Source organism: Leucopleurus acutus, assembly GCF_964270905.1.
Source record: "Leucopleurus acutus genome assembly, chromosome: 16".
NCBI classification, from domain to species: Eukaryota; Metazoa; Chordata; class Mammalia; order Artiodactyla; family Delphinidae; genus Leucopleurus; species Leucopleurus acutus.
The window spans coordinates 6,591,797-6,604,953 of record NC_139158.1 but is presented as its reverse complement, the minus strand read 5'-3'; the positions used below and the strand labels follow the sequence as shown (position 1 = coordinate 6,604,953).

The window sequence follows — 13,157 nt, the reverse complement described above, 5'->3', positions numbered from 1 at the left end:
GCGCCTTGATCCATGCCACCCTCCTTGGGCTGCAAAACTACAAAGCACCGTTAGCTTTTAACAGGACGGCGACCAACGGTCCTATTCACTGGGCGCTGCCGTACCGGCCAGCTAAGATGTGTGCACGGCAGTTGTTTGAAATTTGGGGCCCAGCTGATATTTTAAAAAAAGTTTACTAGCGTTATAGAAAATTTGGCACCTTTGATATTACTTAGTGGCCCTGCAGTGAAATTAATATGAAGTAGACCAAGTGTCTTCCCCACCTAACTTATCAATATTACCCCGTCCCCATCCAGTGTCCCCTTCCCGTTCACAGACTGTTGGCATGTAGCCTCCTAGACGCCGGCAGCGTGTATAGGTCGTAGAGAGAATGTCCATTCAGCTTCTTTGTTATGAGTCTAAAAACAGACCCTCGAGGGGCAAAGTGACTTTGCTAAGGTCCACCGCTTCTAAGCCATGTTGACCTCTGGGTCCGGTGGGGAGTAGCAGACATATTTAAACATCTCAATACTGTCACCACACACACCTGACAAGGGGATAAATGGCAGGTGGAGGACTCATCTGTCGGTGCCGGGCTTCCACCTACTGCTCCCACCTTTCTCCCCATAGCCATGCCATGCTGCACCACCAGGATCCTGCCTGAGACTACACGGGAGAGAAGAGCTACAAGCTCTAGGGTGGGGTCACTCACACATACACACACTCTGAAAGCTGTGGGGCAGGGAGCGCTCAGACTTCAGAGGGTTCTTCTCCAAGACCCCTGTCCCTCCTGGGGGCTCAAAGGCAAAGGTCAGAGTTCCTCTGGGTCATGCTTGGGGTGGCCTGGTGTGTTAGTCACCTCCTCCTCCTCCTCTTCTGTCTTCTCTTGCCCATCTGTGATCTTCTCCTTTCCAGTCCAAGTTTCCTGTAGACATGCTAGGTTGGGTGATAGAAAACAATTTAGATATTGGTCCTGGGGAGAGGGAAGGTTGTGACCTGGCAAGAAAGGGGCCAGCCGCCAGGCTTACCAGTTTCAGTAGCTCGGAGCACATGACCTTCACAGAGAAAATGCTGTAGGGGCTGCTCCTGATGGTGGAAATACCAGTCTCCCACGACATCTTCAAACTCCTCCAGCATCGTCTCACACTGATCAGGTGGAAAGGTCAGAAGGGTATCTGCTCTGCTGGCCTCTGCAGACCCTCCTCTCTGCTCTTCACTCCTTGTCTCCCCACCCCACTTCGGAAAGGCAGGGAACCAGGAGGTTAAACTTGGCCTATTAGATGTGTGATCCTCATTCATTCAGCAGACATTTACCAGCACCTACGCTGCCAAGTAAGTTATTATACTCTGAGTCTCAGTTCCTTGCCTGTAAAATGGGAAGTGGTAATAGTACCTACCACATCAGGTTGTTGTGAGGGTAAAATGAGGCAGCAGCTGGAAAGTTTGTGGCCCCAAATCGGGCACACAGTAGGTGCTCAGTAAGTGGCAGTATATATCATTAGCCTCCATTATTACTTCTTGATATGCTTCTGGGCCCACTTCAGTCAATGGCAGTGTCCCTGCTCTGCTCAAAGATGGACCTCCTTAGGATCTAGCTCCCCTCTCAGGTTCCCTTCTCACCTTCCTGGGCAGTGCAGTATCCTATCCTACCTGCTTCTTGAGGAACGTGACCTCCACGCTGGGCTCATCCCACAGCTCCAAAGGGATCCCCAGATCCACCTTCACCCCCTTCTGCACCAGGCCTTTCAGCGTTGCCATGGTCTGACTCTGCCCCTGAGAGATGGGAATTTGAGATCAGCCCAGGCCACTGCCCTGCCTCCTCCCCTTTTTGCCATATCAGCTTTGTCAACTACTGGAGACCCCGGTGAGTTCCATAGAGATGAGATGAGGGCGTCTACGATGGGGAGGGGACACTCCAGAGCTGTGGGGAGCTGGGCAGACATCGTGAGGACCTCAGGGGGTACAGGTTGTAGTTTCTGAGAGATGGGATCCTGCCCTGGAGAAGAGTCTGACCTTGGCATATCTCAGTGAGCCCTTGCGCTCGGCATGAACGCTGTAGTCCAGGATCCGCTCACATAAATTCTCCAAGGCCTCTTCCAGCCTTGTCTCTCTGTGGGAAGAGGGGAAACAAAGACTCCCTGGATGCTGTGGGCGCTCCCAGGGCTCCTTCGGGGATTGGAAGGTGGAAGAACACCAAGAAGAACTCACGAAACACTGTAAGGGATGTGTCTCTTCCTCTTGCCTGTGTCCAGCACCTGCCCCAGCTCCAGCACCTCTCGAGATCGGCCAGTGCGACTCAGCTCGTCCTGTAGCTCCAGGCTCAGCAGTTTACATACTAGATATCCAAGGGGACGTGAAAGACAAACAAACAAAGCAGCAACTCATTCGGCAGATAAGCAAAGGCAGCAGAGCACAATGGTTATGGGTGCAGGCTCTGGAGCCAGCCTGGCAAGGCTGGAATCCTGACTCAGCCACTTAGTAGCTGGGTGACAATCCTGCTGTGCCTTGGTTTCTTCGCCTCTAAAATGAAGATAATAATAGTACCTCCCTCACAGGGGTGTGGTGAGGATTAAATCAATCAATCTATGTAAAGCCCCGAGAATAGTGCCTGGCACGTGGTGAGCACTGCCTAAGTGTTTGCTGTTTTCTGCAGTTATTTGTTGAGCCCCTTCTGGATGCACAATAGCAATACAGAGAGTAATAAGACCCATGATCTATCCACAGGACGTTGCCAATGTCTCTGGGGATAGATAAAAAGGTGGTGACAACATTGTGTAATGGACTCTATCAAGAGACTTAATCTCACTAGGAAATGCAAAATTCATTCAATGGTCGTTCATGGACTTCCTACTAGCCTACGATTTCCTCAAGGATGAGCATTGTGTCTCTTCCACCACTGTCTTCCCAGCACCAGTGGGTCCCAAGAAAAGGACAGGCCTATGCAGAAGTGCCAAGCAAACTAAACACAGGGGCAAGGAGCAAAAGTGTCCCAAATGTGCCTATGGCACTATGCTAAGGATACACAGGGAGACACAGGTACTCTCCTTCCCTCCAATGCAGTGGGAGGTGACAGATCAGGAAGGAGGCTTCCAAAGGAGGTGACATTTAAACTGGGTCTTGAAGAACTAAAACCAGAAGGGCAAGGATCATTCCAGGCAAAGAAAAAAAACAATGTGCAAAGGCAGAGAGGTGTGAGAGGATGAGGCAGGCTCAGTGACCACTGAGAGGTTCAATATGGCTGAAGCATGGGCACTTTGGGAATGGGAGGTGGGGTATGGAAATGTAAGAAAGATGGAGGCCAGACCACAAACACTTGGATGCTCTGCCAGAAACGTTGGCTGTAGTCTAATCACAGCAGGAGGCCTGAAGAGGTGTTAAAGTGAGGACGTACACAACTGAGTCTGTGTTTAGAAAAACTGACAGGTGTAGGGGGTTAAGAGTAGGGACACAAATGAAAGGAGAGGAGAGATGAGGACCAAGTCAGGAGGAACATTGCTACTGAAATGCAGCGTGGAGTGAGCCGAAGGGGAAAAGAATCCAGGAAGAAATTAAAGCCAGGGAGGCAACAAACCAGGGGACCAGGGCACTCTAAAGTGCCCCCTCCCAGATGGGCCCCATAGGTGATACAGTCACAGAAGATGCTGCTTACGGTAAAATCCATACAGTGCACACCCTCTGCAAAACCTCACAATTATGGGGAAACTCTCCCAGTTGTGTGGCCTCCTCTTTCTTTTATGAGCTTCAAAGGCTGACGTACTCACTCCCAAACCCCTCAGGAGGGCGTGGGGCCTATAATTTGGGAGCGTCTCCGCTAGGGTGGAGTAGAGGATGTCCACAGGTAATGAGCCTGACACCTCACTCCTGCAGTCTCTTCAGATTTAGGTCTGGTGGCATGGAGGACACACACGCACGCACGCACGCACACACACACACACACACACACACACGATGCTCAGTAAAGTGGTCGGTCCTGAGCCGATAGTCTCTGCACTACAATTCCCACAAACCATTGGGGGGCCCAAACCAGCAAGAAAAAGCGGGCTCCCTCTGGATGTCTCATGGGAATTGTAGTGCCATAGTTTTGGGGTAGCGCTATGCGTTCCCTCCGTTGACCCCATTCGAATTCCACCAGGCTCCATCAGAACCTCCCTCAGGTCCTGAAGGAGGTCAGGTGACCCACCCATCACGGTCCATTTGGTCTGGCCCAGACGGAGGTGGGGCAGAGGGATGCGAATAGGGGCTACTCCCTTTAGATACCTTCGCATTTGCTGGGCAAGCGTTCTGTGTCATCGTCCTCCTCCTTCGGCGTCCCAGACACAGTCAAAATGAAAAGCAACACTCCCAACCGCACAGGTCCCATGACCAAGTGCTGTCCACAGCCAACCACCTCCTGCCTTCAAACCAACTTCGGTCAGGCAGCGGACCCTTTAAATCCCAAGGCTGTCGGCTGCAACTTTAACCCAGCCTGGCATGGGAAGCGCAAGCGCAGTGCCGGCTCGAAGGGGGCGGGGCTTCGCGGCGCTGCGGGCTTCCCCGCCTGGTTTTGTGGCGCCTCCCAAAGGTCCTGGCTGCCGGATAGTGAAGGAATAAACTGAAGTAATTACAGCAAGAGGGTGTGCTCCTTACACGTAGGCACAGAGACAGCATTTTTATATAATTTCAGGCCGTGAGCCTAGGGGGCTTATTCCGGCTCGTGGAAGGGGCAGTGACCTGCTCTCGGTCTCTGCCAGGAACTGCTCCTGGAGGGGGCGGGGCCAACATGGCGCCGAGCGCCGGGTGAGCGGCGCTTTGGCGGTGGTGAGAGGCTCTTCCTGCGCTGGGCGCTCGACTGGCGGGGGCGGGTCTGAGTGGTACCCGGGACTAGACCCTTTGAAGGGCCCGTGTGGGGACCCGGAGGAGGACGGTTGGTTGTGTGTCCGTGCGCGTGGGGACTCTGTGTGTTTGCATTGGAGGGATGTTGGGGGGGATGAGGTGGGCTCTCTACGCCTTCTTTCTCGCTGTACCCATTGCCTGGGGACCTTAGACCTGCTTCCCTGCTGGGGAAACTGCTACACGGATCTAGGTCAAGTTATTCTTCTGGGAAGCCTTCCTGCCGACTCCACTGACCTGAGATTTCCTGAGGCCGTGGCGTGTTATTTGAGCCTGTACTGGCAGAGGGTACCGCGGGGTATTGAAGGAGTAGTAGGAGTTCGCCAGGGAACTGGGACATGACCGCCTCCTGTATACCCGGCTCCAGGCACAGAGTATGTTGAATAAATGTGTTCCCTGCAGATAAGACTTATAAAAGCGGGGGAGGAGACCTGGGATGGTTTGAGAAGAACTAACTTGTATTTCGCTCCCATCTTCCCACCCCTCCAACAGGCCCACACCCGCCCTCCACGTACACCTCGCAGTCAGTCCAAAACACCTTTGACATTAGTCTTCCTAATGCCAGCTTGAAGCGAGACACTTTCCTTTTGGACACAAAGTAGATTCCAAGCTTGGGCTTATATCTTGTTCACTTGATAACAGTGGTACTTGAGGGTTTAGTGAGCACCTAATTCCTAAGCCTTACAGTTCATTCCTTTATTCAGCAGGTATTTATTGAGTATCTAGTGTGTCTCAGGCACCAGTCCGGGGTCTCAGAATACATCAGTGAACGTAACAAAGATCCCTGTCCACACAGTGCGGGAAGGGGAGATGTGGTGGTGATAAACAATAAGAAATAATACAATATGTATCAGCAGATGTTAAATTCCATGGGAATTTTTTAAAAAAAGCAGAGTGGGGGTGGGGTGCAGTATTAAAGAGGGTGATGGGAATAGGCAGCCAGGGAACATCTGGGGAAGAGCATTCCAGGCAGAGGGAATAGAGCAAAGGTTTGAACAGCAAGGAGGACAGTGAGGCTGGATCAACGTGGAAGAAGGAAGGAAAGGAGGTCAGAGATGTGATGGGGAGAGAGTAAATCACGAAGGAGCTTGTAGACCATAATAAGGATTTCGAATTTACACTGTGGCACATTGGGAGCCAGTACAGGGTTTTGAGCAGAGAAATGACCCAAAGTGGTTTATTTTTGACAGAATCACTCTGGTTGCTATGTTGGGAATAGATGTAGGGAGCAAGGATGGAAGCAGGAAGACCTTATCAGGAGGCTATTGAAGTTCCCCAGGGGATAGATGCTGGGAGCTGGTCACACAGTGGGAGTGGAGGATCAGATTGGATCACCTGGTGGATTAGCTTTGAGGGCTCACATAATGAATGACCGCCTGGATGAATGGTGTTGCTATGAAGATGAGAAAAGCCGAGGCTGGAGGTGGTGGAGTGGGGTCATCAGGAGTTCAGTTTAGAAGGGATTCTAAGTAGCCAGTTTGATATACAGGTCTGGAGCTAGGAAGAAAGCTCTGGGCTGGGGATATAAATTTGCCATCATCAGCCTATAAGCGATACTGAAAGCTGTGAGAATGGTTGAGGTCACCAAGGGAATAAGTATAGCTCATAGCTGTACAAGGACCAAGCCCAGGGCACTGCAACATCAAGCAGACGAGGAGAAGAGGAAGCAGCAGCAGGGGAAACGTAGAGAAAGTGGCCAGTGAAGGAGGAGGAAAACCAAGAGAAGGTGGAGTAGCAGTGGTGTCAAGACAGTGTCTCCAGAAGGTAGTAGGCAACTATGCCCTGTGCTGCTGAGAGGTCGAGGAAGATGGGGAAGGAGATGGGACTTTGGATTTGACAATGTAGAGTCACAGCTTGATGAGTGGTTTCAGGCACCTAATGGAGTCAAAAGCCTGACTAGAGTAGGTTCAAGAGGAATTAGAGATAAGACAGCTCTTTCAGGGAGTTTTGTTGCAAAGAGGAGCCAAAAACCCCCAGAGTATCGCTAGTAGAGAAAGTGGGATGAAGAAAAGATGTTTTTCTCTTTTTAAAATTATTTATTTATTTATTTATTTTTGGCTGTGTTGGGTCTCCATTGTGGTGCACGGGCTTCTCATTGCGGTGGCTTCTCTTGTTGCGGAGCACTGGCTCTAGGCACGCGGGCTTCAGTAGTTGTGGCACGCGCGCTCAATAGTTGTGGCACGCGTGCTCAGTAGTTGTGGCTCGCGGGCCCTAGAGCACAGGCTCAGTAGTTGTGGTGCACGGGCTTAGTTGCTCTGCGGCCTGTGGGATCTTCCCAGACCAGGGCTCGAACCTGTGTCCCCTGCATTGGCAGGCAGATTCTTAACCACTGCGCCACCAGGGAAGTCCAAGATTTTTTTTAAAATTTTAACTGTGAAATACACATAACATAAAACGTACCATCTTAACCATTTTTAAGTGTACACGTTAGGGGCATTAAGTACATTCACACCCATCACCACCATCCATCTCCAGAACGCTTTTCATGTTGTAAAACAGAAACTGTACCTATTAAACAATAACTCCCCCTTCTCCCCTTCCCAGCTTCTGGCACCCAGCACTCTGCTTTCTGTCTCTATGAATTTGACTACTCGAAGAACCTCATATAATTGGAACCATACAGTATTTATCCTTTTGTAACTGACTTATTTCACTTAGCACAACGTTCTCAAGGTTTATTTGTGTTGTGGCGTGTGTTAGAATTTCCTTCCTTTTTAAGGCTGAAGAATATTCCATGGTATGGGTGGACCACTGTTTTGTTTTTTGAAGATGGGAGAAATAACTGCATTTTGTAGGGCTAATGGGAGTGATCTGGTAGGTCGAGGAATTGACGATGATGCAGGGATGAGGGGGGATGCTGGAGGGGTGCTTGAGTTGGGAGGGGCATGACCAGAATCTCTACAGTGAAAGGGAAGGCAGAGCATGAGGGCGCCCATGCTGCTCAGCGGGTGCACGTGGTGGTGGGAGGCTGGGGAGGTCTCTTCTGATGGCCAAAAATCAGGGAGGAGAAGAGGTGTCAGATGAGACAAGGAACCTGGGTGCACTGAAATGTAGGACCATCAGGCAGCATTAAGGGCCCGTTTGAAGTTCGTGGCCATGAAAAAAGTGCACATTGGTCAGGATGGTTGTGCATTTTCTCATCACATTCAATTGTAAGGGCACATAGGCTCAGACAGGGAGAGTTGTTTTTAACCAATGTTGTATTTTTGTCAAGTGTGAATAATGATGCATGACGGAGCAAGACACATGAAAGCAGGCACATTAACAACCTTAGGGAAAAAAGATGCTTTCCACATTTTACAGAGAAGAAACCCAAAGCTGGGAGAATTTAAGTAACTTGCCCAGGTAACATAGCTAGGTAGTGCCGGGGGTGGGATTTAAACTGAGAGCTGAGATCATTCCACTATATCTCACTTGTACTGTGCCTGGCGTAGAATCAGCTCGATAAATTGTGTCGAACTGGGTCCAAGTGCTACCTCCTCCTGTTCAGCCGGTGCTGTTCACATGGGGATGGACAAAGGGCACCCCCCGAGCCCCTTCCCCCCTCACATCTCCACTGTTTTCCCTTTGTTGCGGCCCCTCCTGAACGGACAGCCCCTCTTCTTGGGATGTCCCTCTCACGTTTCCTCTCACCCCCCTGCCAGGGTCTCCATCTCCCCGCCCTGGGGCATCTTCCTTCAGGGGAGGGGAGGAGGGGCTCCAGAATGGCTGAGGAGAAGAAGCTGAAGCTGAGCAACACCGTGCTGCCCTCGGAGTCCATGAAGGTGGTGGCCGAGTCCATGGGCATCGCTCAGATTCAGGAGGAGACCTGCCAGCTGCTGACAGATGAGGTCAGCTACCGCATCAAGGAGATTGCACAGGTACCCTGGCCTCACTGCACTGTATGGAGGGTGCTGCCCAGGCCGCCTTCTTCCCCAGGGTCTCGGGCTGACATCTGTCCTCCCATCCCTAGGATGCCTTGAAGTTTATGCACATGGGGAAGCGGCAGAAGCTCACCACCAGTGACATTGACTACGCACTGAAGCTAAAGAACGTCGAGGTGATGGGAATGCACAGGACTGAGGGGGCAGGGTACTGAGACCTCCCATACGGTACATTTGCCTCAGCCAGACCTGCCTGCTTGGGCTCCCTTCTCATCCCAGTGTCTCTCCGTCCTGTTGTAGCCACTGTATGGCTTCCACGCTCAGGAGTTCATTCCTTTCCGTTTCGCCTCTGGTGGCGGCCGGGAGCTTTACTTCTACGAGGAGAAGGAGGTTGATCTGAGCGACATCATCAATACCCCTCTGCCCCGAGTGCCCCTGGATGTCTGCCTCAAAGGTTGGGGGAGGGGAGGGGAGAGCAGGGGATGGGGAGCAGGGAGGGGAAGGAGCAATGTGTATGGGTGTGAGGAAGCACGCGGTGAAGGAGCCCTCAGTGTGAGATCCCTGGTGAGGAACAGGAAGGAAAGCACGCATCCCTTAGTGTGGAGTGACTTCCCGATGTCTGCGCTCAGCAGTTCACCTTGACACCTTCCTTCCTCGCAGCTCACTGGCTGAGCATTGAAGGCTGCCAGCCAGCTATTCCAGAGAACCCACCCCCAGGTAACCTCCGTGCCCAGCATCCAGCACCCACCCCTCTCCCTCCTCCTCCCTTTACATCTCCTGCCTTGACTGCTTTCCCACCAGCTCCCAAAGAGCAGCAGAAGGCTGAGGCCACAGAACCCCTGAAGTCAGCCAAGCCGGGCCAGGAGGAAGACGGCCCCTTGAAAGGCAAAGGTCAGGGGGCCACTCCAGCTGACGGCAAAGGTCAGTACTGCTGGGCCAGGCCTCTTGCCCCAAAGCCAGATGGTCATTTGTGAAGTGGGTGAGGTCAGGGCAGAGGGCAAGACCTCAGGCCAGGAGCCCCAGAGAGGATCAAGAAGCCCAAGGGAAGCCGGGTCTCCCTGGGTGGGGGAGGTGAGGGTTGAGGTGTGTCTGGCGCTGAGGCCTCCTCTGGAGCTTTCTTTTCTAAAGCTGTCTTCCCACTTCACACAGGGAAAGAGAAGAAGGCGCCACCCCTGCTGGAGGGGGCGCCCCTGCGACTGAAGCCCCGAAGCATCCACGAGTTGTCTGTGGAGCAGCAGCTGTACTACAAGGAGATCACAGAAGCCTGTGTGGGCTCATGTGAGGCCAAGAGAGCGGTGAGGCCCCGCCACCCGGCCCTGGCTTTACCCCTTCGAGGCCACCCGCGCCCCCCCCACAGTGCCGGCCCCTCTTCACTCACTCCCCTCCCCCCACAGGAGGCTCTGCAGAGCATCGCCACGGATCCGGGGCTCTACCAGATGCTGCCGCGCTTCAGCACCTTCATCTCAGAGGGGGTGAGAGGACGCGGGAGGGGGGACCTAGGACAAGGTTCCAGGGTGAGGAGGAGGGAGAGGAAGCTCACCGGAAGGGTCCCGCTGCCCCATCGCTTCTCTCCCCCCAACCAGGTGCGCGTGAACGTGGTGCAGAACAACCTGGCCCTGCTCATCTACCTGATGCGCATGGTGAAGGCGCTGATGGACAACCCTACTCTGTATCTAGAGAAATACGTGAGTGGACCTGCCCGCCCACCTCTCATCCCAGGCTCTGGGGACCCTGCCACCACCCACAGGAGACCATTTGTCAGAATCAGCTGACTCGAGGCTTCTCCCTTAGGTGCATGAGTTGATCCCGGCTGTGATGACCTGCATCGTGAGCAGACAGCTGTGCCTGCGGCCAGATGTGGACAATCACTGGGCGCTCCGGGACTTTGCCGCCCGCCTGGTGGCCCAGATCTGCAAGCATTTCAGCACAACCACTAACAACATCCAGTCCCGGATCACCAAGACCTTCACCAAGGTGAGCCGTTTCCCATCACTACCTGGGGTTGTCACCAGAACAATGAGAGCTTCACTCAAACCAGTGTGGCTGCAGGAAATGATGCTGAAACCCAGGGGCAAGGGGGCAGGGGGACGGGGACTGGGACTTGAGCTGCATCTCTGGTGTCTTTTTTTTTTTTTTTCCTAATTGTGTGATTCCATTAACTTAAAGTTCAAAACCCAGAAAAACTAATCTCTGGTGGTAGAGGTCAGAATAGCGGCTACTTTGGGGAGGAGAGGGTGGCTGGGAAGGAGCTGTCATGTCTTAATGGTTTACTAGGAAAATGTGTGTATGAGAGACTTTGGTCCTTAGTAGTTAGCTTTTCACACCCCTTTATTTGGGTTTATTTTCCATCCCCTTACAGAGCTGGGTGGATGAGAAGACCCCGTGGACAACGCGCTACGGCTCCATCGCAGGCCTGGCAGAGTTGGGACATGATGTTAGGCCCCAGCGGGGGGGGGGGGAGCCCTGGGGGAGGGGAGGGATCGTGAGGTCAGAGTGGGCAACAGCCCCCTGGCCTGGGAGACCCTGTGGTGACCCCAGGGCCCCGGCTTCTCCCCTTCTCTTCCAACAGGTGATTAAGACTCTGATTCTGCCGCGGCTACAGCAGGAGGGGGAGCGGATCCGCGGGGTCCTGGATGGCCCTGTGCTGAGCAACATCGACCGCATAGGGGCTGACCACGTGCAGAGCCTCCTCCTGGTGACAAAGCCCCACCCCCACCCTCCCCCATTTCTTCCTGCTGATCCCCCTCTCCACCCCGCACCACACACACAAGGATAATGTTTAGCAAACATACAGCATCTTTCATTCATCTATCCCATCTTCGCCTCTTACGTTCAGGGCACACCTCAGAGTCCCATATTGTTTCACAGCTGGAAAAACTGAGGCACTAAGGGGTTAAGTAAGAAATAAGAGTCTTAACTCTCAGCCTGTGACTTCAAGCCTGCACTGCCCCTGATGCTTCTGCACCACTCTGGCCCATTCTGTGCAAGGCACATGCCCTATGGACCTTAGATATCACCAGCGTAATTACTCAGCAAGTTCTCCACTCCCACCAGCTGGTGCCCAAGTTCTCTATGAAGAAAAACCACAGCATTCCTTACACACTGATAACCCAGCACAGCCTGGCTTCCAGCAGGAACACTGAAATAGTGGGTGACCTCCTTTCTCACCCCTTCCCCCATCATGATTCTCAGAGTCACTGCCCTCCCTCTACCTGGCTGCTCTTTGCCTTCTCTCTGCAGAAACACTGTGCCCCTGTTCTGGCAAAGCTGCGCCCACCGCCTGACAATCAGGATGCCTATCGGGCAGAATTTGGGTCCCTCGGGCCCCTCCTCTGCTCCCACGTTGTCAAGGCCCGGGCCCAGGCTGCTCTGCAGGCTCAGCAGGTCAACAGGACCACTCTGACCATCACTCAGGTCAGTACAGGGTCCGGGGAGGACAGGTGAGCAAGTGGTAAGGTGAAAATGAAGAAAAACACGGCAGTGGTTCCCATCCAGGCGGGACTCACACCACGAACTCGGGCACACACACTGACTTTTGTAAAACACAGGCCCCCTGAGTCAGCCGTCTTTGGGGGTGTCTAGGCCCCCTTTGTGATGATGTCCCAAACCCAGTGAGACCCACGAGGAGCAAGAGGAGCCCTTCTTTTCATAGCTGGTATCTTTTGTAGATGGTGACGTTTTCTTCCTGCTGCTTCTTCCTACAGCCCCGGCCCACGCTGACCCTCTCCCAGGCCCCCCAGCCTGGCCCTCGGACCCCTGGCTTGCTGAAGGTCCCTGGCTCCATTGCGCTGCCTGTCCAGACACTGGTGTCTGCTCGAGCTGCTGCCCCGCCTCAGCCTTCCCCTCCCCCAACCAAGTTCATTGTCATGTCATCATCCTCCAGCGCCTCATCCACCCAACAGGTATGTGGAGCCGTGTGGGACCAGGGATGGTGGGGACTGTGTCACCATGTCACTGATTATTTGGTTGGAGCAAGGGAAGTATCCCCCGGGCTCGGGTGTGGGAAGAGTGCAAGGCAAGCGGCACTGCCTTTCTCCCCGCCCAGGTCCTGTCCCTCAGCACCTCGGCCCCTGGCTCAGGCTCCACCACTACCTCTCCTGTCACCACCACCGTCCCCAGCGTGCAGCCCATCGTCAAGCTGGTCTCCACCGCCACAAGTGCGCCCCCCAGCACTGCCCCCTCTGGTCCCGGGAGTGTCCAGAAGTACATCGTGGTCTCTCTTCCCCCCACAGGGGAGGGCAAAGGAGGCCCCACCTCCCATCCTTCTCCAGCCCCTCCCCCGACCTCAGCCCCCTCCCCGCTTGGGGTCAGCGCCCTATGTGGGGGGAAACCGGAAGCTGGGGAGAGCCCCCCTCCCGCTCCAGGGACTCCGAAGGCTAATGGCTCTCAGCCCCCCGGATGTGGCTCCCCTCCGCCTGCGCCTTGATGCTGTCACACGTCTGCTGA

At 53.7% G+C, this 13,157-nt stretch overlaps 2 protein-coding genes across 5 annotated transcripts; one reads left to right on the top strand and one right to left on the bottom strand.

Moving 5' to 3' along the window:
- Positions 1–157: 157 nt before the first annotated feature.
- Positions 158–4,369, bottom strand: CNPY4 (canopy FGF signaling regulator 4). 2 transcript variants are annotated; one of them, XM_082856608.1, is made up of 6 exons: positions 4,237–4,369; positions 2,188–2,314; positions 1,993–2,089; positions 1,630–1,752; positions 1,008–1,125; positions 158–915 (listed from the first exon to the last, which is right to left on the bottom strand). In XM_082856608.1, the coding sequence occupies exons 1-6, from the start codon at positions 4,337–4,339 to the stop codon at positions 791–793; spliced, it is 693 nt and encodes a 230-aa protein (XP_082712734.1). In that variant the 5' UTR covers positions 4,340–4,369; the 3' UTR covers positions 158–790. The 2 variants fall into 2 exon arrangements, with proteins under 2 accessions (XP_082712734.1, XP_082712735.1); XM_082856609.1 differs by lacking the exon at positions 1,630–1,752.
- A 361-nt stretch (positions 4,370–4,730) lies between these two features.
- Positions 4,731–13,137, top strand: TAF6 (TATA-box binding protein associated factor 6; the record flags this gene model as incomplete). 3 transcript variants are annotated; one of them, XM_082856545.1, is made up of 16 exons in its annotated part: positions 4,731–4,776; positions 5,042–5,222; positions 8,493–8,708; positions 8,801–8,887; positions 9,012–9,165; positions 9,372–9,428; positions 9,513–9,632; positions 9,861–10,006; positions 10,106–10,183; positions 10,295–10,396; positions 10,503–10,685; positions 11,071–11,145; positions 11,281–11,406; positions 11,952–12,125; positions 12,416–12,613; positions 12,757–13,137. In XM_082856545.1, the coding sequence occupies exons 2-16, from the start codon at positions 5,187–5,189 to the stop codon at positions 13,135–13,137; spliced, it is 2,133 nt and encodes a 710-aa protein (XP_082712671.1). In that variant the 5' UTR covers positions 4,731–4,776; positions 5,042–5,186. The 3 variants fall into 3 exon arrangements, with proteins under 3 accessions (XP_082712671.1, XP_082712672.1, XP_082712673.1); XM_082856546.1 differs by having other exon boundaries at positions 4,732–4,755; XM_082856547.1 differs by lacking the exon at positions 4,731–4,776 and having other exon boundaries at positions 4,884–5,222.
- Between the last annotated feature and the right edge of the window lie 20 nt (positions 13,138–13,157).

Coding starts and splice junctions, on each gene's coding strand:
- CNPY4 (XM_082856608.1), bottom strand. CDS start 4,339: ATGGGACCTGTGCGGTTGGGAGTGTTGCTTTTCATTTTGACTGTGTCT. Junction 1,753..1,992: donor GCTCACTGAGATATGCCAAG/GTCAGACTCTTC, acceptor CCCATCTCTCAG/GGGCAGAGTCAGACCATGGC. Junction 1,126..1,629: donor TCACGTTCCTCAAGAAGCAG/GTAGGATAGGAT, acceptor CCACCTGATCAG/TGTGAGACGATGCTGGAGGA.